Source organism: Cibotium barometz, chromosome 23 (assembly GCF_041138505.1).
Source record: "Cibotium barometz isolate CiBa-2024 chromosome 23, ASM4113850v1, whole genome shotgun sequence".
In the NCBI taxonomy this organism is placed as follows: domain Eukaryota; kingdom Viridiplantae; phylum Streptophyta; class Polypodiopsida; order Cyatheales; family Cibotiaceae; genus Cibotium; species Cibotium barometz.
The window spans coordinates 16630657-16655195 of NC_141068.1; the positions used below are offsets into that span (position 1 = coordinate 16630657).

At 45.0% G+C, this 24539-nt stretch overlaps 1 protein-coding gene across 5 annotated transcripts in view; it reads right to left on the reverse strand.

The window, feature by feature from the left end:
- The window catches only part of LOC147625673 (cullin-associated NEDD8-dissociated protein 1-like), a 44317-nt gene that overhangs the window by 313 nt on the left and 19465 nt on the right, over positions 1 to 24539 (reverse strand). For 2 of the 5 annotated variants that reach the window (XM_086817184.1, XM_086817189.1), the window contains exons 6-29: positions 8057 to 8186; positions 7401 to 7515; positions 7063 to 7223; positions 6757 to 6880; positions 6486 to 6536; positions 5125 to 5207; positions 4917 to 5001; positions 4707 to 4808; positions 4519 to 4617; positions 4330 to 4443; positions 4146 to 4229; positions 3878 to 4018; positions 3659 to 3751; positions 3397 to 3518; positions 3152 to 3314; positions 2779 to 3021; positions 2375 to 2620; positions 2110 to 2295; positions 1879 to 2025; positions 1648 to 1764; positions 1393 to 1561; positions 1206 to 1283; positions 965 to 1103; positions 1 to 130 (exon numbers count right to left, since the gene is read on the reverse strand). The exon at positions 1 to 130 is cut by the window's left edge and continues 313 nt beyond it. In XM_086817184.1, the coding sequence (XP_086673310.1) occupies positions 1 to 130; positions 965 to 1103; positions 1206 to 1283; positions 1393 to 1561; positions 1648 to 1764; positions 1879 to 2025; positions 2110 to 2295; positions 2375 to 2620; positions 2779 to 3021; positions 3152 to 3314; positions 3397 to 3518; positions 3659 to 3751; positions 3878 to 4018; positions 4146 to 4229; positions 4330 to 4443; positions 4519 to 4617; positions 4707 to 4808; positions 4917 to 5001; positions 5125 to 5207; positions 6486 to 6536; positions 6757 to 6880; positions 7063 to 7223; positions 7401 to 7515; positions 8057 to 8186 (3122 nt within the window). Of the gene's footprint in view, positions 141 to 442; positions 867 to 964; positions 1104 to 1205; positions 1284 to 1392; positions 1562 to 1647; positions 1765 to 1878; positions 2026 to 2109; positions 2296 to 2374; positions 2621 to 2778; positions 3022 to 3151; positions 3315 to 3396; positions 3519 to 3658; positions 3752 to 3877; positions 4019 to 4145; positions 4230 to 4329; positions 4444 to 4518; positions 4618 to 4706; positions 4809 to 4916; positions 5002 to 5124; positions 5208 to 6485; positions 6537 to 6756; positions 6881 to 7062; positions 7224 to 7400; positions 7516 to 8056; positions 8187 to 24539 lie in introns of those variants that run through there. The other 3 variants (XM_086817185.1, XM_086817186.1, XM_086817188.1) reach the window with 2 other exon arrangements.

Here is a 24539-nt window from a genome sequence, read left to right on the forward strand (position 1 = left end):
TTGAGTAATTAAGGATTCCATTATCTGAGCTTGGTGTAGCCTCTGAAGTTCTCTAGACAGTTTTAAAATACTCAAGTAAACAGTGCAATGGCAAGATAAAGGAAGGTGCACATGATGAGAGAACATCAACCTGCAAAAAACTAATTGAAGCTGAAATAAGTTCCTCCAGGACTTGCAATTACCCCTCAACTAAAGCCCATTCCTTATACGGCCCACATTTTGCCAACATGAGAGGGCTCAGTTGCCCAACCACGCACAAGAGTCCACCGCCTGTGATCAGATTTTCTGACAGCAGGGAAGAGCAGGCTATCCGTGGAAGATCCCTCAAGTACAAGTGATAAAACAGACACCTTGCAAAAAATTGGGTTTCAAAGGAGACATTGCTCTGCTACCTAATTGCTAACTTGGTCAATTAGAGCAGAGCCTGAAATGCACGTACCAATAAGGAAAGGTGGATGTCATTTTAAGCAAGCAATGCCATACACCAATCAACACATAAATATAAGACTCTTTGCTAGCTGCAAAAATAAAATACTTCTACATGACTGCCGCCAAAAAAGATGGTGAACCCAGGAACATGACAACACCACAACAGTCAGTTTGCATACCATGCTCCTCCCTCCCCCTCCAGTATATATCTACAGCTCTACATGGGGGTACTCACAAACCTTGCCGACTTTACTAAAAATCTCACTCTTCAGGCACACCGCAACTCAATCCAGCATCATGGAGAGCTTTAGTAGACCATAAGGTCACCCACAAGTGTGTCACTCTCTTGCCGCACAGCATTGTATTTCTCAGCAAGATGGCCACTCTTGACGACAGTGTTTATAAACATTTTGAACCTTGCACTGCACTCCCCACCACTGCACAGACACCGGCTAATCAGCAGAGAAAGACCCTGGATACAAGTCAAAACAACAGTCTTTGGCTCTGTAGTACTCTGGTAGCTTTCAACAAATACCTTATTCGGTTTAGAGAATCGATTGCACGCAGTGCGCTTCGTATCATGTCCTCATTCCTGTCTACTTCTTGCTTCACTGCATCTTGCTTGGTCTTGTTTGTGACCGTCTTTTCCAACGGCTCAACCAGTGCATCCAAAACTGATGATGATGAGTACAAGTTAAGGCTTAGCTGGCTGGATCATAGATACATCAAGTTTCATCCAGAAGTTACCTGTCAACAGACCCCATTGCCAACATTACCTGCTAAAACAGCGGAGCCACACTTCTCAGCAAGCTTTGATAATATGAGATGGCACGGCATCTTCACATCGTAATGGTCTGCACAGTAGCCACCCAACATAAGATCTTAGCCACGAAGGATACTCGTATGCCTGGACTAATTCAAGGACATGATCGAGATCCTGAAAGCTCCTGTGTACTCACAAACCTGAAAGCCCAGATAGTAAGTATGGAGTGATAAAGGTTGAGTGATTGATTTGATCAAGACAGCTGTCAAGCAGGGTATCCACACATTCAAACGCTCCCTTTCTGAGCTCAAGACCATCATCGACTGTATGCTTGAATGGGCCCAGATCAACAGTCCTGATAAGCTCCTTCTGCAATTTCACAGAAAATCATGATGACACACTTTCAACCTAGCCCAACTGCTAGTGCAGGCCTAGAGAAAGAGCTTTAATTTTACCTTAATGACAGTTTGATCATATAGGAGGGGAAGTAGAACTGGAAGAAGATCCTTGATCAGGCCAGGTTTATTATGTGCGGCAGTACTCAGTGCTGATACAGCAGCACGCCTCACATGCTGTAAGACAGATCTCAATTGTAAAATTGTCCAATGTCTGGAGCGCACAGAATCTCAATGCAAAACCTTTACAAAGCTGCACTTAATGCATGTTGTGATCTAAGCATGGCTTACCCTGTCCGCATCTTTGATAAGCATTAGAAATGAGGATATGCAAGGTCTGATGTGAGCATCAATAGGTTGAGGGCGCTCCACGATGGTATACTTGATTGCAATGACAACTGTGGCCCTGGTGAATGCTGAAGGGCTTGTACACCTTGCCTGAAAGCACAATGTCAACATCATTTGGGTGGAAAACTAACAAAAAAGCTTAAGAGACAATTAACATCCAAGATGTTTTATTACCAGTAAAGCAGGAACCAATTTTCCAGGTTCTATAAGAGCCAACTTTCCAAGGCACTCTGCTACAACGTTTCGAACACCCTCTTCATCGCTTTCACAGTGAGTGAAGAGGAGGGATAAAATCTTCTCCAGATCAGGTTCTTTTAGCTCTACTTTTCCAATTTCGTCCAAAGACTGTCTTGTAATGACCTGCTCCCAGGAAGCAAAATCAACAACAGTAACACAAATGTTATAATTTGGTAGTCATACATAAAATAGTTGATTTTACCTCTTTCAATGAATGCAGCAAAAGATACTGCTGCTTGGGCTGACTGTCAATTTGGCCGAGTATAAAAGGAAGATACTTGGACAAATTCCCAACTGCAATATTTCCTAGAGCGAAAGATGCTGCTGCCTTGATTTCTTCTGATGGAGACTGAAAGGAGCCAATGATTACACCTTCTATGTTTACATGGAAGCTTAGGTCTTTCCTCCTCCCTATTTCTCCCAGGCAAAGCAATGCCAATAGTGTAGTCTGCTACCAGCAAGAAGCCAGTGAACAATAAAGCATTCAAACGCAAGGCAAGTCTATGTAATATTTTAGCCCAATGGGAACATAGCAAGCCTAACAAAAGTCACGACCTGTGATGGAACCCAAACTAGAAGAATTCATTGTTTTGAAATTCGACCTACCGAAGCATAGCTGTTACTTCCTTTCAACATATTGATAAGCATGGCAACAGTAGATGAGCATTTAGCATCTCCAGCTGCAAGAGAAAGCACAGCTGCACATTGTGCAATAGAATAGAAGGCTTGTTTGCCTGCAGGTCCCCCTGCCGCTGCTGAGCCTTTTGCAGTAGAAATCAGAGCATCAAGCAAGCTGTCAAAGCTCGTATTTGCCGACCAAACCAAGGCAGCAAAAAAGCTTTGCAAGGCCTGAAAAACCCACAAATAGTTGCAGCATCGATTCTCCAGATTACGCAACACTTTTGAGAAGCAAATATATTTAAAAAATTTTAAAAAAAGTAGCAGCGGGGAAATGCCAAAGGACTACTCGTCAACATACCTGTAAAGCTTGACCCTGCAGGAGGGAACTTCGCACCAGGATCAGTGCTTGTGGAAGCACCTTTCCTGCTACAATGGAATCTACATTTGTATCGTGCTTTTGATCAACCATCATTGTACAGCACAGTTCTAGAGCTAGTGCAGTCATATGCAGGTCTGCATCACTGTTCAACAGAAAGCTTTGTTACATTCAACGTGAGAGAGAGAGAGAGAGAGAGAGAGAGAGAGAGAGAGAGAGGTCAGAACCTAATTAGTGAAGAAAGTTCAGTGATAATCGACTCAAGGCTAGATTTACTGATCTTGTCACTATAAGCAGCAAGTAATGCATTCAATGTATACAAGGACGCTTGCCGCAAAGCTCGATTTGCCTACCAACAGGACAAAGCAAAGAGTTATACAGCACACCAACAAGCAGCTTAATCACCAAGGCAACAATTGCAGGACATAGCTGACTCCTAGCATCCCACTGCCGAGACTCCTAACTATTGCACCAGTAAAACTTGCATACCTTTCTCAAGAATGTAGTCAGTTCTATGATGACTTGTTCTAATACACATGAGAGGTCAATCCTCAAAGGAGACTCTGCAATTGTTGCAAATGCCTTCATGGTGCCAACCCATTCAACGTCATCACCCAAAAAAAAAAAAGGTCAGGCCTGGATGGAACACATTTTCACATGCAATGCACAAAATGCAACACGTCACCATATAATCTTGGGCTGCTTAACCTTAACAGCAGTGAGACGAGTTATCTCATTCCGTAGACGTTCCAATAATACTGGCAAGCAGTTTCCAAGTTCACGCTTTAGGTGGTCTCCAAGTATTGCAATCACCAACCCCATACAATAAATGGCACATTCCTTCACTTCCTGCATATTAAAACCTGTGTGAGTGTCAACCCTACTCAAAAGTCAGCAAAGGTGGTGCAGGCCACACTGCTTTAGTAAAACATGAAGTATTATCAACATAAGTCTCATGAACAGCAAACTTAAATACCTGGTCTTGATCTTGTGCTGTCAAACGTTTTAGGATAGAGCTATAGATAGGCTGTACATAAGGCTTGAAATCGAAACTAGATGCCTGGAAAAACCAAATCGGAATGTCATGAGCATTTACGACCTTGCAAAGTAAACATCATGTGAAATGGAATCTTGATAAAACAAAGTCTCTGTGTGCACACCAAATTAACATTGGGCCGCACTACTTTCACAAGCTCTCCACACACTCTAAGGGCTTCTGCAGTCACTTTATAGTATCGTTCCCCTACAGCTGAAAGAACAGGTTCCAATATCGCCTGCAGAAATAAGGAGACTGAATACAATGTCTTCCTAAAACACACCATTGATCCAAAAGAGAGTATCTGACATACCTTGACATGAGGATGAAATACAGAGGGTGAGTGAGAGGCCATAACAAGTCTAGTAAATACCAACGCCTCTATTTTTAAGTTGGAGTTCGAAGACTTGTCCTGCACAATTCCAAATCAGTACACTCTATTCACAAACAAGTCCAAATGTACATGTTAAATGTTAAGTCTGTGTCAAGTGATAAACTTACATTCAATGCCTTCTCTATGCCTGGAACCAAGGAAGCCATGTGATCAGCTAAACAATTTGGTAGGACTATCACCAGCTCTTTCAATACAGAAAAAGCTCCAACCTGCAATGACTAACAAAAGTAGTTTAAAAAAACTTTTCATCCTCAACGACCATTCGGTCATGAAACACCAGAGATACATATATGCTGATGAAAATTAAGAGCCTTTGCCTTAGTTTTAATAGTTTTCTCTCGCAGCTGTTTGTTTAGAGACTTCACAAGCTTGGAGACTTCTTGCTCCAACATATGCAAAGGGCTGTCATACACAGGTTTAGGAATACTAAGCTCAGAGGCAATCAGGTTTTTCAGGCTGGCCTCCGTACATACAAAGCCCACTAAATTAAGCCAACACTTGAGCAATCAAAAGAAAACGATATACCGTGATGAATCGACACCTCCAGGACCCTTTGTTACATTCCCAGTCTGACGAAGCAGATCACTGAAGGCATTGAAGATATCAATCTGTACCAAAAAAGGGCATGACATTTTAGTGACGAAATAGATTTTTAAAGACAAGAGTTTCATAAGTCAGTACATTAGGACTGCCCCCTTTCTCTTCCTCTGCATTGCAGAGGCAATGAGCTGTTTCTTCAGGGCACAGGATACAAGATTACAAGGTATCAGCCTCCTACCCATTCACACCCTGGAGGAGCTTCTAGATGCAGAGTTTGCCAATGACACAGCAGCCTATATCTCCGGGGAAGAGGGAAACCTCCAGCAATTCACTGCCACCATTCAGGAGTTTTGACTTGCTTCGGGTGCCCACATCAACTGGCACAAATCATGTGGTTTTTGGGTCAGCACATCTCCCACTCCGACTTGACGCCTTTTAGTGGGTTCCCAAGGGCACCACCATTTGCCACCTTGGCTGCCATTTGGTGATAGACATTTTCTCCGAGAAGCGGATCACCCCTCTCCTCCTGAGCATTCAAAGAATGCTGCTCTACTCAGCTCCCTACTCAGCTCCCTTTAGCTGGGCGGGTGGTGGTGGCTTATCAAGTCCTCCTAGCCACCATGTGGTACATCACTTCATGTTGGGCATTCTCTTGGAGAATCATTGTTCAGCCGTCTCATAGTGGTCTCGAGCCCACGGGGCAACCATGGAAGGACTTCCTTCTTGCCCGCATCTTAGCCCACACCCCTTCCCACCGAAGACAGTGGCTGCTCAGCGCCAGGTAGATCTTCTTTACACAGCCTTTTCCACAAGACTCAAAGACATTGCCTTTAAGACTCTCAGCAGATTTTGTGGCAGATTCTTCATCTATTTATCTCATAGGCCAACACCCTCCACCGTTCCGCCACCTGGGGGACAGTGGCCCGTGTGACTGAGGCAGGGGAGGAGTTGCACTACGGGACGGCCCTGCCCTCCAGATCTCACTCTTCCGGATTACAGCCAACCCAGCCCCTGTACCAGCATCCCATTGAGCCGCCCCGCAGACCCGGGTTTACCAACTCTCATCATTAGCATCTCCGGTTGGCACACTTGGCCAGTGCGACTTTCTCAACCACCCCCCACCCCCCCCCCCCCCCCAAAAAAAAAAAAAAAAAAAAAACCCACAGACTCCCTGCGAAGCAGCCAGTCAGAGAGGGAGTCCCTCCTCTTTTTTCTGTTATACCTCATTCCAGGATTGCATATATTGCTCAACTTGACAGCTGGTTGTAGTCCGTTTTAGCAGATGTTTAATCTGCAGGATCTTTTAATGAACAAAAAAATTCACTAGTAAAACTGAGAGAAGTCACCTTTACATTTTCTTCCCGTTCTCTAAATCTCTCAATCAATTTAGGGCAAGCCTGCAGAAAATCACAACGGTCTGAGATAATGGACATTTGAGCTGGCTATGCTAAAACATTAATACACAAGGAAATTTTGAGAGGATGAGAAGCATGAATTATGCCCTGTTTAAAAAATTACATTAAAAAAATATCACACAGCTAGCTTCACAAAAAGGACACTGGAAAAAAAGTTTTGAAAAGAAGTAAAGCCTTCAAGCTGTTTAAAAAAGCTCTTTACCTTTATATATAATACTGTAATCATTTCAGGGCGAGACATTATCACTGCCGAAAGGCATTTCACTGCAGCCCTACGAACTTTCCAGCTTACATCCTCATCATCACTATACTCATCTCCAGTATCCCTGACAAACAGAGCTGTTAAAATAATAAACCAGTACACCTAAAGGTTGAATCTGGACTGGTACTGCATTTACAAGAAATATTTTAAAACAAGAAATATATCAGTACACCTAGAGCTTTCAACTCAACTGGTAGTGCATTTCCAAGAAAATGAAGAAGGCAAGCAAGCATATCATAAACTCACTCATCTTCCTCTTCATCACCATTCATGTCTTCATCCTGATCTTCATCCATATCATCCGTAAAATTTGGATCATAACTGAGGTACTTGAGAGCAAGGTCTAAGATCGTCTCACAATATGGAGAAACTTCTCGAGCACATCGCAGAACAAAACTTTCTAGTGCCTGCAGTATCAGACATCATAAAAGCAAGTCCTCTCATTGATATACTCACAAAATCACAAAAGAAGGGAAACTTGCAAAGAGGACATCTGCATTGATGTATGCTCTCCATCACAAGCGTGTGCATGCGCACACACACCGGCATATCGACATGCACACATACGTCAGCAGTGTATTTACCTGAAGGCTATTTTCACGTAGCTCATCATCGTTCTCAGAAGCATTTTCACAATAGCTGATAAGGAGAGGCACAGCCTCCGCCAGATGTGGCCCAAACCTGTAACCAACAGCACGACTGACATCCATACCCCTGAATTAGTAAGCATGATTTTAATACAGGACATGCATAGGCAAACATGAAGATGTTGTAATGTTTAATATGTAACAACAGAAACATGTGTAGAGAATGGCAAAAAGATGAGCTAAAAAATGATTTCGAAAATCTTGATCATTCCAAAGCCAAAGAATCTGTGAGTCCACTTTCTTTGAGCCCATCCAGAAACAAAACATTTGACTAAGACTAGAATCAATGGCATAGTTGTGCAGCCTCAATGATCCCAAAAACAAATCAAGCATAACACTGAGAAAAATCAAATCAAGCACCACCCTCGTATGTTTCCCCATGCAATACACACCCTCATATCGAGCCTTCAAAATTGCCAGTATGAAGGTGTATAAAATAATAATGGGTACATGTACAAGGTCATAAGTGATGTGTCAAAACCATAGACGTCTTCATCGCCTATCTTCAAACATCTTTCCAGTCAGTCATGCAAGTCAAAGTCAATGACTCAAGCTAACCAAACAAGAGTACAATACATAGGTTATTGTAAAACCTGAATGCTCCAATCATTTGTATGTCTGTTCGTATCATTTCTGGTTTCAAATCCGTGCGCTTTAAGAGCTCAACAACGTGAAGAGTTGCTCTTCCTAGTAAATCATCCGATAAACTAGATGCCAGTGTAGCTGTTTGCACCAAAAATAATTACATCAAGTCAGACTCTCTCTCTCTCTCTCTCTCTCTCTCTCTCTCTCTCTCTCTCTCTCGATAATTTGGAGAGTACTCGGAGCTGATGTTGCTCTCATGTTTCTATGTTCGTAGTATTCCATGATGAGTTTCCATGGACAGTTTTGTATCACCCCAATGAGATAGCTATGTTTATGTTTTATTTTCCATTCCATGATGAGATATGCCATGGACATTATTGTATCACTTTGGTCTCATAGGCCCATTGGGTCTTTAGTAGACACACACACTCTCTCTCTCTCTCTCTCTCTCTCTCTCTCTCTCTCTCTCTTTTCCAAACAGTGTAAGAGCAACCCACTCGAGTAATCAAGTCTCTACGGTCCTGTGCCTTCACTGGAATCCGCGTAGAGCGCCCCATTGGTGTTCCAGGACCACGCACAAACAGGCGCTCCCGTACTAACGCCCGGCTCTCCCGATCTCGGTACCCATGGACCGTGGTTCTGCAGAAGCTTGGACTACCCGGCACCGAACGGGTGTTAGCGGTAGAGAGTATCCCTTATCAGATTTACATCAAAGTCCTTTAGTTAAATCTCAATCCACTTACTTGTAGCTCGCTAGTGGAAGACAAATACCCGAGGCGTCTACGTGCAGCCGCCTAGAGATCTGAGCGCAGCCGCCTGCTGAATGGAGAGGAGGCCTTGGTGCAGCCACGCATGGAGGCCTGGGGGCGCAGCCGCCTGTGGAAGAGAAACGCAGTCGCCTGTGGAAGAGAAACGCAGCCGCCTGAGGAAGGCAGAAGAAGCCTGGCCGCAGCCGCTTGTGGAGTGGTGCAGCCGCCTACAGAGTGGGCAGCTGCCTGTGTAGAAAGAGAGCAGCCGCCTGTGGAGAGAAGCGCAGCCACCTGCTGAAATAGGGCGCAGCCGCCTGTCGAGGAGGAGGAGGCGGCGGCGCAGCCGCCTGCTGAAGGGAGGCGCAGCCACCTGTGTAGAGAGAGAAGCCACCAAGTGCAGCAACCTGAGGAAGGCGGAGAGATGGCTTGTGTGCAGTTCACCAGCGTGCAGCTGTCCGAGAGCAGGTTTTGAGGAACTGTGCGCAGCTGAATATATGCACGAGGAGGTTCACTCCTACGTGATGGAAGAGGGTGCATGATAAACAGCTGGCCGGGCCCCGGCCCACACAATTGCATGGAGGCGGCTAGTTTCCAAGTCTCAAGGTAGGTGGCCATGCACCCACCCCCACACATGAGATTAAGTGAGGGGTTTCCCTCCCCACCTTGCCCCATACGTGGGTGCCCATAATGGGTGCCCACCCTACCAAGGACATCATTAAATATTTGGGGAGGGTGTCCACTCATTAATGAGTGTGAACCTGCAACCTTATAAAAACAAAGGTTAAAAAGAATGCTATAAAATAAACAAGTGCAATACACTTACCACCTGTTCACACGCAACAAAACTCGTCAGAAGACAGAGCAAACTTCACGACTCACTGGCACGCGTCCCCGCTCAGTAAGTGGCACGTCAAATAGACAAACACAAGAATACAAGTCATGCGAAAACAGTTCCAAACATGCAAAACATGAATGCATGTGCAAATAGTATCATGGACATATCTCCCGTTCATGAAACAAGTACTAAACATCTGTCGGGCATAATGATGGCACCACAGAAAACATAAATCCTGGTCTTCCTATGGAGTGACAATCCCATAGTTAAGACACAGATCCAGTCACAAGCCTACCTATGGAGTGACAGTCCCATAGGCAAGACACGGCACAAATACTGGCTCTTCCATGGCGTGACAATCCCATGGATAGAACACATTCCAGGTCATACACGGGTGGCACCAGTCTGGCTCCCGTCCATGTTATGCAAAAATACTGGCCCCTTCACATGAGACACCGGCCTGGCCTCAAGTGAACGAGACACAAATCTGGAGATGGACCAAATGGTCAGCCAATTGGTGACATCCCCGCGGGCTTCTAAAGAGTTGTCCTCAACTGAAAAGCCTCAAGATATGCCTGCAACAACTGTGGGTAGTCAACAAAATAATCCTCATTTACCTACTTTGCATCAATGGGCAAATAATTCTTGAACTTCACAAGGTATCTCCTGGAAAGATTTCCTGCAGGTAGCTTTCGCTTCTTGTGAAAAACAATCTGTTCTGGCTGGAGGATCTCCTCAAGCTCATCAATCTTTGGCGGATCTTCTGTGACAGGCTCGTCAGGATTTGACCCGACATATTTTCGGAAAAGACTCACATGAAATGCATTGTGAATCTTCCAATGACTAGGTAAAGCAAGCCTGTATGACACTTCATTGATCCTTTGAATCACCTTGAAGGGTCCATAATAGCGAGGAGAAAGCTTAGGATATGATCCTTCTCGTCCTGGCCTTTTCCGAAGCCTAGCTTTCTCAAATTTCAACAAAACCCAATCACCTTCTTTGACTTGCATGTCCCTACTATGCTTGTCAGCAACCATTTTATGCTTATCTTGTCACCTTGCAATGACTGTCCGTACCTGAGCAAAGGCTACATCCAAGTCACGAACATACTCATCGGCTGCAAAAATCTCATCCTTTGTACGAAGGATGGGTGGCAATACCACTCTGCCATAAATAATCGCAAACGGGGCCTTTCTCGTGGAGGCATGAATTGTATTGTTGTAGGCAAACTCAACAAGTAGAAGATACTTCTCCCATGCAGTCTTTTGATCTACCACATAACACTTCAACAAATCCAACACGGCTGAATTTGCAGCTTCACTTTGGCCATCCGTTCGGGGATGATAAGCTAATGAAAACTCAAGTTTAGTGCCCATGTTATCAAATAAAGCCCTCCAGAAGAGGCTCGTAGTCCTGGGATCTCTATCCCCAACAATGGATTTAGGCATACCATGATGTTTGAAAATATTAGCAAGAAAAACCTTTACCATATGATCAACTTTAATGGTTTTCTTGACGGGCAAGAAATGAGCTTGCTTGCTAAACCTGTCCACAATGGTCCAAATAGCATCATTCCCATGCTGGGATCTAGGCAAGTCCATAATAAAATCCATAGTAATACTTTCCCAAGGTTGCAAGGGAATAGACAATGGCTGAAGCAAACCTGGAGATTTTTGCCTGTCAAATTTCACCTTTTGGCAAGTAATACATGCACGTACATATGCCTCAATGTCTTTACGCATGCTTGGCCAAAAGAAATCTCTCTCAATCATGCGTGTAGTGGGCATGATACCTCTATGACCAGCATAAGGTGGAGCGTGACATTCCTCCACAACCTTTGGACGCAAATCCTTCACGACACATAGGCAGTTATCCTTCATAAGATAACCCTCGTTGATAACATAAGAGGCATGTGAGTGACCAGCCATCAAATCAGTCCATATATGGCAAAAATCAGCATCCAAATGATATAAATCTCGCATTGCAGATAAGTCCCCATGAGAAGCCACTGAAACTGCAGCCACATAAAGCCTCCTGGATAATGCATCTGCCACCACATTTTTCTTTCCCGGAGTATGCACAATCTGAAAATGAAACATGGAAAGAAAGTTTGTCATTCTCATCTGCTTCTCCGAACGCTTTGTTTGAGATAGAAAATATCTCAAGCTTTGATGATCTGTCTTGACTACAAATTCAGCCCCAAGAAGATAATGTTTCCATATCTTTAAGGTATGAATTACAGCCAAGAGCTGTTTCTCATAGATATCCATATGAAGCTCAGCATTATGCAAACGACGGCTCTCATATGCAACTGCATGCCCTTCTTGATTTAGGACAGCCCCCATACAATCGCCACAAGCATCACATTCTACTACGAATGACCTTTGCAAGTCAGGAACAATCAATACGGGTCCACATATGATAGCATGCTTAAGCTGCAAAAAGGCATCCTGTTCTTTTGGAGTCCATTTGAAAGTGGTTTTCTTCTTTGTGAGATCATGTAGAGGGGTGGCTATCATAGCAAAATGCCTTATGAAACGCCTATAATATGAACATAATCCCAAAAGACTACGTACTTGATGTACGTTTTGCAATTCTGGCCAATTCTGAATGGTTTCTATCTTTGCAGGATCCATTGTTACCCCATCCTTGGATACAATGTGACCCAAATAATGTATCTCGGAAAGAAAGAACTCACTTTTCTTGGCATTAATGAAAAGTTTATGCTTCCGCAACTCTTCGAACACGGTGACCAAATGAGTTCTATGCTCCTGTTCATTCTTGGAGAAAACCAAGATGTCATCAAAGAATACACTTGTGAATTTGCGATGGGGTCGGAATATCCTATCCATCATACGATTAAACGTGGCAGGAGCATTGGTGAGACCAAAAGGCATCACCAAAAATTCATATAATCCAAAAGTTGTCCTGAATGCAGTTTTATGGACATCTTGTGGCACCACTCGTATTTGGTGATAACCACTCTTCAAATCAAGACGGCTGAAACAAACCACCGAACCATCAAGCTTATCCAAAATATCATCAATACCCAGAATTGGGAATCTATTCTTGATGGTAAGCTTGTTTAAAGCTCTATAGTCCACACACATGCGCAATGACCCGTCTTTCTTTTGAACAAGAAGCACAAGAAAGCAATAAGGTGAGGAACTAGGCTGAACCAAACCTTTCTCTAAAAGCTCATTTATCTGCTTCATGATCTCTTCTTGTTGTGCGGCACTCACACGGTATGCGGGTTTGTTAGGTGGAGAACTACCTGGCACAAGATCTATGCAATGATCCTCGGGCCTTTGAGGAGGTAATTCACCTGGCAATGCATCAGCAAAACAATCGTTGAATGCATGAAGAAAATTCAGCCTATCGTAAGTCATAGCATCTACATTCTGTTGATTTGGTACAATGCTATCACGAACAAAAACCGAGTACGTAGAAAGACTCTTTTTCATTGCTTTATTAATCTGGATGTGAGATACAAGTGGGATGGAATCCCCTTCCTTGCCGGCATCAATGAAATGCATGCGACCTCTATGCATAAAAGAAATCATGTTTGTCTTGTACTCTTTGCGAGGCTCAAGCCTATGATGCCATGGCTTGCCCAGCAAAACATCACATCCATTAAGTGGTGCAACTAAGAAATGCTCATTATCAAGGTAGCCCTGGATATGTATGCGCAACTTCCCTATTAGTGGGGTAACCTGCACCTCTTTACCAACAAAGACAGCTTCTGCTTCAATCTGAGGTCCCATGTTCTCAACCTCAATACCCAAGGCAACTGCCATTTGAATAGAGCTGAAGTTATCGGTTGCACAATCATCAAACATGAATAAGGCGGGCTGATCCTTGATTTGACCCCATGCTTTGCATACCATCCGCTCTTTTGCATCATGTTTTGTGTTTCCCCGCACACCGGGAAGTGCATGCACATTAGCCTTGGTTTGCTTGTCCTCGTGCTTTGGTTTGCGGTCAGGGCATTGTCGAAACATGTGCTCTTTACTGCCACAAGAAAAACATTTTCCCTCCTTGGCATATTGTTCCCTTTGCTCGGGGGTCAAGCCAAATTTGTTCTTCTTTGGGCCCTGATCTTTAGATGGGGTATTTTCAGCTTTACCTCCCTTCTGGGTCTCCCGGAAGTTCTTTTTAGGTGGCTGTCTACCTTTTTGCAGATTTGGGACAGCCTTGTCTTTGCCCTTTGAACTGCCTTGATCTTGCTTGATTTTGAGCACCAATTGCTCCGTAGCAAGAGTAGAAGCTATAAGTTGTTGCAAAGTATGTTTCGGGTGTAATTCAATGCCCGAACGATAAGCTGGTTGCAATCCGGAGCGAAACTTCCTCTTTCTTTCATCCTCAGTGATTTGCATAAAAGGAGTTACCTCAAGCAACACTTTCCAAAACTTATTAGACATACTGTTGCACACTTTCATTATCTCTTTGCTCAAGTCTATCCCACTTTTGGGTGAGAGTTTGCTCCGCATTAGGTGGCAAGAACTGAGCATAAAATCTGTCCTTAAACTCTTTCCAGGTGCAAATGGGATCTTTGGTGATCTTTTCAGTGATCCACCAATGAGCAGCGGTCCCCTTCAAGAACATGCTAGCATGGCGTACTTTAGACTTCTCAGTGAAGCCCTCATCGCTAAAAGCAATGTCAAACTGTGCCACAAATGCTAACACTTTGGAAGCATCATGCTCTCCATGAAAAACATCAAACTTAATGGACTTGTCACTTGCTTTAAATTCCTTGAGTTTTCTGGCATGAGGCTCATGGTCCTCTCTTTTTCTTTTCCCCTTTTCCAACGGGGCAGCCCTATCTGCATGGGCTCCATGGGCCATCATGGAAGTTTCATGAAGCACAGTGACATGTGCTCCACGAACTTGAGAATCGAATGCATGTGACCTTCCTGCATAAGGCAATGTCTCTCCATGAGACAACTCAGTAGGCAAAGCTCTTCTAGTGGCAGACTTGTCACCCCTTCCATGGGATACATGTCTTGAATGCATGTGACCATCATGCCCTCCATGAGCACTAGCATACATATACCTGTCAAGCTTTGTGCCTTGTGGAGAAGATGCATGACGAGAGGTGACTGTCACCTCTTCCCTTTGCATAAATGACCTCAACCTTTGAGATGCGAGATCTCCATGCTTCAAGCGAGGTGGATTTCTGAATTTCAGCTCTCCATCTTCCCCCTCTTTGATGTCACCTTTGCGGAGGAGGTAGGAAAGTGCCAACTCCCTTGGCTTCTTGCCCACTTCCCGTGCCATGGACTCAAAAGTCACATCTACCATTGCATCGGCTTTCCTTGCTTCAATGGCACTCTGCACATGGGGATCTTCATGCAAAAGTTTTAGCTCTTGCTCTTGTGCCTGCAAAAGCTTTCTCATATGCTCCAATTCAGCCCTCATTGCATCAGGCTCTTCTTCTTGCATGACTGTCTTTCCTTGAGACAGTTGTCCCCTTGAATCACTATCATTTACCCTCTCAAGGGGCTTGTGCCTTCCTTGTAAAGCATCAGAACCACGCGAGGCACTAGATGGGTCCCTCGAATTAGGCACTTCCAAGGGGTTGCCTTGGCTGTCCATTGTGTTAAAAGTGTGCTAGAAGCGGGGTGTCCAATACACAGGTTCGTTTCCCCACTAAGAAGAGGGAAATAACCGTGCTCTGATACCAATGAAACCGATCCCGTCAAGTGGGAATAGACTCCGTTGGACACCCACACGCGTAATAGCACAACTTAATTATCACAATTTGAATGGACAACTTAATAACAACTGAAAACTGAAATGAAATGAAATGTTGATCAATGGACACCAGCACTGGGGCCGGAACGGGCCGACCCCCCCCCCCCTCAATATATGATATATTATTGGGAGTATTTAAAAGATACAATGCTCCATGGGTTCGAAGAACCAGATGATGTCCATGTACAATTGAGATGAATACAGTTACCAAACAAGAGACTCGAAGTAGACGTTCGAAGGAGAGCAATCCACTCGAGTAGTCAAGTCTCTACGGTCTTGTGCCTTCACTAGAATCCGCGGAGAGCGCCCCGCTGGTGTTCCAGGACCACGCACAAACAGGCGCTATGACTTATGATAGGCTGGGGGGATGTCACCAATTGGCCGACCATTTAGTCCATCTCCAGATTTCTCTCTCGTTCACTTGAGGCCAAGCCGGTGTCTCATGTGAAGGGGCCAGTATTTTTGCATAACATGAACGGGAGCCAAACTGGTGCCACCCGTGTGTTAGCAGGATGGTGTCGTATGGACGGGAGCCAGACTAGTGCCACCCGTGTATGACCTGGACTGTGTTCTATCCATGGGATTGTCACGCCATAGAAGAGCCAGTATTTGTGCCGTGTCTTGCCTATGGGACTGTCACTCCATAGGGAGGCTCATGCCTAGATCTGTGTCTTACCTATGGGACTGTCACTCCATAGGAAGACCAAGATTTATGTTTTCTGTCATGCCATTTTTGCGCCCGATAGATGTTTTGTACTTGTTCCATGAACGGGAGATATGTCCATGATACTATTTGCACATGCACTCATGTTTTGCATGTTTGAAACTGTTTTCGCATGACTTGTATTCTTGTGTTTGCCTGTTTGACGTGCCACTTACTGAGTGGGGACGCCTGCCAGTGAGTCGTGAAGTTTGCTGTCTTCTGACGAGTTTTGTTGCGTGTGAACAGGTGGTAAGTGTATTGCACTTGTTGGTTTAATAGTTTTATTTCTAACCTTTAATTTTATAAGGTTGTAAGTTCACATTCATTTAAAAGTAGGCACCCACATATGGGCCAAGGTGGGGAGGGAAACCCCCACACATAACCCTTTATGTGTGTGTGGGTGGGTGCATGGCCACCTACCCACACCACACCTTGAAACTGGCCGCCCCCATGCAAGCTTGGGAAGCCGACCAGCTGTGGTCGGGTACCTTCTCTCCAACACCTACAAAGAGGCGACCACCCTTCTGACCCTCAAATGATTGTGCGCCTCCTCCTCCTCAGGCTGCGCTACCTCCACCTCCACAAGCAGACGGCTGCGTTTGTTCTCCAGCAGGCGGCCCTCTCCTCAGCAGGCGGCCATAGCAGGTGGCTGTGCTCCTGCAGCCAGGCGGTTTCACCATCTCCTCAGGCGGCTGCGCCTCCTTCAGGCGACTGCGCCTCTCCCCCACTCGCAGCCCCACAGGCGGCTGCGCCTGTCTACTGCGGGCGGTTGTGCCTCCTCCCCACGGGCGGCTGCAGCCGGGTGTCTTTTACCCATACAAGCGGCTGCAACAGGCGACTTCTGCACTCTCCAGGCAGCAACGCCTCCCACAGTAGGCTGCGCCTCCTCATCCTCCCCTTGCAGGCAGCTACGCCGCCGCCTCCTCCACAGCAGGCGGCTGTGTCCTGCACAGAAGGCGGCTGTGCTCCTTTGCAGGTGGTTGCGCCTCCCTTCCATAGGCGGCATCTCCCTTCTTCAGGTGGCTACACCTTCTACACAGGCAGCTGCTCCATCTCCTCCTCGATAAGTTGCTGTGCCCTGGTGTCCCTCTCAAGTAGCTGCACACAGACGCCTCGGGTATTTGTCTTCCATTAGCGAGCTACAAGTAAGTGGATTCAGATTTAAATAAAGGATTTTGTTGTAAATCTGATAAAGGATTCTCTCTACCGCTAACACCCGTTCGGTGCCGGGTAGTCTAAGCTTTTGGAGAACCACGGTTCATGGGTGCCGAGATCGAGAGAGCCAAGCGTTAGTACGGGAGCGCATGTTTGTGCACGGTCCTGGAACACCAGTGAGGCGCTCTCCGCGGATTCCAGTGAAGGCATAGGACCGTAGAGATTTGACCACTCAAGTGGTCGCTCTCCTTTGAACGTCTACTTCGAGTTTCTTGTGTGGTACTGTATTCATCTCAGTTGTACATGGGCATCATCTGCTTCATTGAACCAATGAAGCATTGTATTTGTTAAATACTCCCAATAATATATCATATATTGAGGGGGGGGTCGGCCCGTTCCGGCCCCAGTGCTGGTGTCCATCTATCAACATTTCATTTCGTTTCATTTTCAGTTGTTATTAAGTTGTCCATTTAAATTGTGATATTTAAGTTGTGCTATTACGCGTGTGGGTGTCCAATGGAGTCTATTCCCACTTGACGGGATCGGTTTCATGCACTCTTCAAAACAATCACATACCTCCATCGCATCTTTGAAATAGATCCCCTCAAGTACCCAAGGCTTGCCCTAGAGTCCTTGAGACAACTAGCACTCGAGGGACACCCTAGAGTATGGCATGCCCGAGTTTCCACTTGGTTCTCAAGATATGGACTCTACAAGGACCGCCTCCCATGCCTTCAATATAGTTTGGACTTCCCTTTTCTCCAACACTCTCATGAGAACACCAACCAAGTTATCAAATTAGATGTTCTTAGCCTCTACACCCACTGCACATGGATCACACCTTTGGGGCTCCCACCGAAGATGCACTTCTACAGAGATCATTTCCTCGGGCTCACTGAGGATGGATTCATCATGCAATCGGGGTAACAGAGTGTTCACATGTCCCATGCCATCGGATTGCGATTGGCCAAATGGGGGTTTCTCTTACAACCCCACACCAACTCTTGTTAAAAGCAACTCTCTGTTTTTAGCTTAAAACAAGCCATTTTTAATTCAAAAAAGCTAGGCACCCCTTTAATATGGCAAAAAAAAAAACATGCATCTCCTGCACTAAGCTGAAGTATACAAGAGACTTTTACCAAGAGTCGGCGTGGAGTTACAAAACTTTGGTATCAGAGCAGCCTACACGTGGAAGGTATTGCGATGGATGGGAGAAGGTCTCGGTAATCTTTTCTATTTTACTTTTCATGGATTTGCAAGGTCCAGGCATTCTCTACGCTTTTGTGCTAAGGTTGATTTGATGTATACTCATTGAAGGAATCTCTCTACACCATACCTAAGTTTTCATCTCAGGAAAAAGGTTTATTCTTTTTAGGGTTCTGTTGATATGCTAGGTTGCATGGATTCCAAGAGTGGGGGAATATTCGAGATCGTGTGGGTAGAGAATATGCAGAAGGAAACCCCATGAGCCAAGGACCATGAGGATCTCTACACAGAGCATTTCACATATGGATCCACCATCTTGGCTCCTATCCTTGTGCGGATTTTCAATAGGGCCCTCTATGAAGGCTTTCCTTCTTCTTGGACCACACATCCTATTCATAAAGAAGGAGACCCCACAGACCACAACAACTACTGAACCATCATGATTGGTCAAATTTGGCCAAAGTTTATGAAGCAGTACTGGAGACAAAGATTATGAAGAGATGCAGGGACAGAGATTGCCGATCTAGGCAGGCTTCAGGAGGAACTACTCGACATTAGACCATACCTATACTCTCAAGGTCATGATCGAAGAAGCCAAAGCACATCACCAATGAGTCTACTATTGTTTTGTAAAGCCTGACTCAGTTACTAGGGCATGATGTCACCAACCTGTATAGTAACTCAAACATAAGCTCTATAATTGTTGGGAGTTAGGGTTTTAGAGAAACAAAGACACACACACACACACACAAAGATGGTACACAGCAGCAAGCTCTCAAGAGAGTGAGAGATGGTGAATTGCTACTCAAAGTAGATGAGATACTAAGATGTGTGGAGCAAGGGAATTGACTCCACAATATCATAATACAATAAAATAAGTGTGGTGTCCTTTCACACCTAATATCCAAGGGGGAAAACCCAAAGGGAGAAAAGTGCCCTTGGTTAGCCCATGTTCACATGTGGCACTACTAATAGCATATGTGGCAGAACTCATAGCGTTTGCCACTACAAGGGGGTTTATTAGCATATACGCGCTGAGTTATGCTACATATGCTATCAGTAGTGCCAATGTGAACTTGTACAAGGTCGATAGCAGATCACTCCCTATAGGAGAGTAAGCCTAAAGCTTTGCACAAAGCTTCAAACTTATCTCGAGGCAACGCCTTCGTGAACAGATCTGCAACATTGTCATGTGTAGAGCGGCAAGATAATGTGATCTCCCCTGCATGAATCCTCTCTAATGAATCTCTATGTGCTTAGTGCGTGCATGAAACACTGGGTTTCGTGCCACGGCTATAGCACTCTGACTGTCAGTGAATATCGTGGTGAGTGTCTGCAGACACTCATGAAGATCAGTCATCAATCTCCTCGGCCATACACAATTTATTGTGGTTGTAAAGGCTGCCCTGTACTCAGCCTCATAAGTAGATGTGGCAGCTTTTTGCTCAGCCATGATATGCATGAATGAACCAAAAAGAAAAAATTCCACTGGTGGACTGCCGTGTATCATAGTCACCAGCCCAGTCTGAATCATTATAAGCATGTAACCGCCAAACCCCCCCGGCACGGGATATACCAACGCAAGATCCAGGGAGCTCTAAAGATAGCAGAAGATCCACTTCACTGCTTGCCAATGCTTTGTACCTGGGCTATGCATAAATTTGCTACATTGGGAAACCCCAAACTAAATATCTGGGCGTGTGTTGCATAAATATATGAGGCAGCCCACTGCTTGGCTATAAACACTCATATCAAAAGGCTCTCCAACATCATACATGCTCAATTTCAGCCCTGGCTCCTGTTGGAAGGTTGGCGATTTCGAGCTTGTGATCTATGGCTAGAAGGTGCCTTGGATTATCCCATAAGTGGAAGCATGGGAAGTTGAAGAGCCATATATAAGGCTAGAGTGGCACCTTGTCATAATCATCTCCTCCGGCCGGTGTTTTGGGAGGCAGCTCACCGGGAGATGGGAGCCCGGTGGAGGGATGCTGCAGTGCCCATTGGGGGTGTTCGTGGAGCTCGACGGTGATGCGTCTCCTACGTGCGTTAGTCTTCCGCTGCGCATTCTGACATGGTATCAGAGCCCGAGCGTATGTGGTCCTGGGCGGCTCAGGCGTGTGTGGTCCTGGGTGACCCCCTCGCGCCTCGGTGGCTTGCGGAGCTCGAATCGAGGGAGGGTGTTGGAAGGTTGGCGATTTCGAGCTTGTGATCTATGGCTAGAAGGTGCCTTGGATTATCCCATAAGTGGAAGCATGGGAAGTTGAAGAGCCATATATAAGGCTAAAGTGGCACCTTGTCATAATCATTTCCTCCGGCCAGTGTTTTGGGAGGCAGCTCACCGGGAGATGGGAGCTCGAATCGAGGGAGGGTGTTGGAAGGTTGGCGATTCCGAGCTTGTGATCTATGGCTAGAAGGTGCCTTGGATTATCCCATAAGTGGAAGCATGGGAAGTTGAAGAGCCATATATAAGGCTAGAGTGGCACCTTGTCATAATCATCTCCTCCGGCCAGTGTTTTGGGAGGCAACTCACCGGGAGATGGGAGCCCTGCTGCAGTGCCCGTTGGGGGTGTTCGTGGAGCTCGATGGTGATGCATCTCCTACGTGCATTAGTCTTCCGCTTCACATTCTGACAGCTCCATCAGAGTAGAGATGGGCTTACAATCTTGAAACCCGAATTTGTGCAACAGTTTTAAATGTACTTCGATTGGTGTACATAAATCCCAACATCTGTCTACACAAATTGTATGCCCAAATAATAATGCAACAATCCCAAATCTGTCATTTCAAATGACGATTGCAATTCAGATTTGAATGCTGAAAATTTATCCATGTCATTCCCAGTTAGCAACATGTCATCCACATAAAGAATGAGCATAATCAAAGTACCATGATCCTCTTTCACATAGAGGGTGCTCTCCGTTGGACTATTGCAAAATCCCTACGTGGTCAAATAAGTATGAATCTTCTCATACCAAGCTTGAGGAGCTTGTTTGAGACCATAAAGTGCTTTTCGAAGCTTGCATACTTTGTTTTCATAACCATGCAACACAAAACCAATGGGCTGATTTACATACACTTCTTCTTGCAAATCCCAATTGAGAAAAGCTGATTTTATGTCCAATTGATGCACTTTCCATCCATGATGGGTAGCCAATGCAACAACAGATCTAACTGTGGCCATACGAGAAGTGGGTGCGAAAGGCTCATCATAATCAAAGCCTTTTTGCTGGGCATATCCTTTGCCACTAGCCTGGCCTTACACCTGTCAATGGTACCATCACACGTGTGTTCTCTTGCATTACATGAACCAGCCCGTGTCCTGCTACTAAGTGGAGCTGAAAGCTTGCTCCCCTATAAAGTACGGAGCAACCAACGAGGCACGACTCTAGCCTCCTCCGTTGCTGTCCACTCTTGCTCCACTGCTTCTTCCACATTTTGAGGTGTAATGAGCTCATTCATGGGCTGATTTTGAGCACCCAAATGTTGTCCATTGGACAAAGTTGATGGCTGATCTATAAAGCCATCAATTCCCAACGGGAGAAGTCCTTCACTACTATCCAAAATCCTTTGTGTGGAAGGATTAAAGAGACGGTAGCCTTTACTACCACGGCTATAACCCACAAATATGCACTTAGTTGCTTTGTCATCAAGCTTACCTCTCAACTGCTGAGGTACATGTGCATATGCTATAGATCCAAAAACTCGAAAGTGGTCAACTTTAGGTTTCCTTTCATGCCAAGCCTCATATGGCGTGATGGTTTTCAATGCTTTGGTAGGACATCTATTCAACACATGTGTAGCACACATTATTGCCTCCATCCAGAATTTGTGAGGCAATCCTTTGCCTTTAACCATGCATCTAGCCATTTCCATCAAAGACCTGTTCTTTCTCTCAGCAACACCATTTTACCGAGAAGAATATGGCATCGTGCATTGATGCTTTATGCCTTTCTCTGCCATAAATGCTTTGAAAGCAATGGACATGTATTCCCCCCCCCCCCTCGATATGTACGGAGGGTCTGCACTTTGCAACCTGTTTGATTTTCAGCTTGAGCCACAAAATGCTGAAAACATACAAATACATCAGATTTGGCCTTCAAGGGATACACCCATGCAAATCTGGAGTAGTCATCGATAAAGGTTACAAAGTATAGATGCTTTCCAAAAGATGGTGTCTGCATAGGACCACACACATCACTGTGCACAAGCTGTAATTTCTGGACAGCCCTTGTTGATCCATCTTTTGGGAATGCATTTCTGTGCATCTTACCCAACATGCACCCTTCACAAACATGTTTTGGTGGTAGCTCTACATGAGGCATATCCTATACCATATTATGCCTTTACAATAGCATCAAACTACCATAATTCACATGCCCAAACCTGGCATGCCACAATTCTCCCTTGTGCATGGCAAGTGTAAGAGTGGTACCCACATGAGCATCATGCTCTCTCCTGTCAAACCCGTCAAGCTGATATAACCCATGGTACAGTGTGCCGGAAGTGACCAATGCATAGCCACCTTCACAGTCTTTCATTGTGCATCTGTCGTCCTCAAAGTTCACTACAGCAAGTTCGTCTTAATTCCTGGCACATACAATACATCTGAAAGACATATTCCTAGCACATACAATACATCCTCTTTTAGCAAAAGAGGAGACTGACAGCAAGTTCTTCTTAATTCCTGGCACATACAATACATCAGAAAGACATATTCCTAGCACATACAATACATCTGAAAGACATAAGTCTGCACCATCTGCTATTGGGAGGATCACCTCACCAACACCCTGAACTGGATAAGAAGAATTGATTGCACATGTTACCCGCTTGTCTTCTGGAGCAGCCATAAGCTTCTTAAACCAATCCCTCCGTGAGGTGATGTGTTTAGAAGCACCCCTGTCAAAATACCATGTGTCGTGTGTTCATTGACACTAAGAGACATATATTCCAAAGATGCATCATAACTACAAGTGATGAAAGTCCAGTCATCCTGCACAAGATTTCCTGATGCATCATCTTTCCCTACAGGTGATGAAGAAGAATCTATAGCCATGCCGCTTTCCTTTTTCTCCTCCTTTGCAAGCCTCTTTCTCCACTCTTTCAAGTAATGACCTAGCTTCTTGCAGTAGTGACATTTGCCCTTCTTTTTGGGCTTGCCTCCATCATTTTTAGATTTTTGTGAAGGTTGTCCCGAATCAACCTTTGGCTGAAAACTGTGTTTGGCCTTTCCCTTGCCCTTGTCTTGGGCAGCAAAAGCCCCATCACCACGCATGCTAGAAGATTTTTTCTTCCGATTCTGCTCCTGTAGAAACAAACCAACCAACTCTTCAAACAAGATTGGTTCAGGGTTACCTTGCATAGATAGAGCGAGCAATGTATGGAAATTCAAGTAGGTTTCTGGCAAAGATGATAGTGTCCTAGAAACTAGCTCCTTTTCGAAAATGACCTCATCAATGTTGAGCAACTGCTCTCGATGATCCTGGATCTTCAGCCATACTATCACCTTCATGTCCAAGTTCTCAAGTTCTTTCTTGAGAAATGCATCCCTAGCCTCATTCTTTGAGGATACATGGTTTCAAGTGCATCCCAAGCTCACCATGAGGTCTTGCAAGACCGAATATGCAATATGATTGATCGCTTTACTCACAAAGCAATCAAAGCCATCGCTTGGGCATCTCAAGTATCCCATTTTTTCTGCTCCTGTGAGGGAGGAGTGGGTACTATTGCTTGTTGAGCACCACGGCCAGGCATGTTAGGTGCTACGTCAACAGGGCGTACATCTTCACACCTGACACATAGCCCCATAATCCTTTGGCCACAAGAAGGTTTCGAACCATGAAACTCCAGAGGAAGTAATTACTGCCATCCAATTTGTCCTCTTGGAACAAAACCCTGAATATATCAGTCATATTTCCAGCCATTTGCTCAAATCTCTTCACCAAGAGATATGCAAACACGTGCAACCAAATATGCTATAAAAAGCACCTGCAGGCAAAATCCAAAATGCACCGAAGTGCAATGCTAGGCAACCACAATGTCTTGTGCAAATGTTTCGCCCCAAATCTCAAGCTGCAATGCTGAAAACC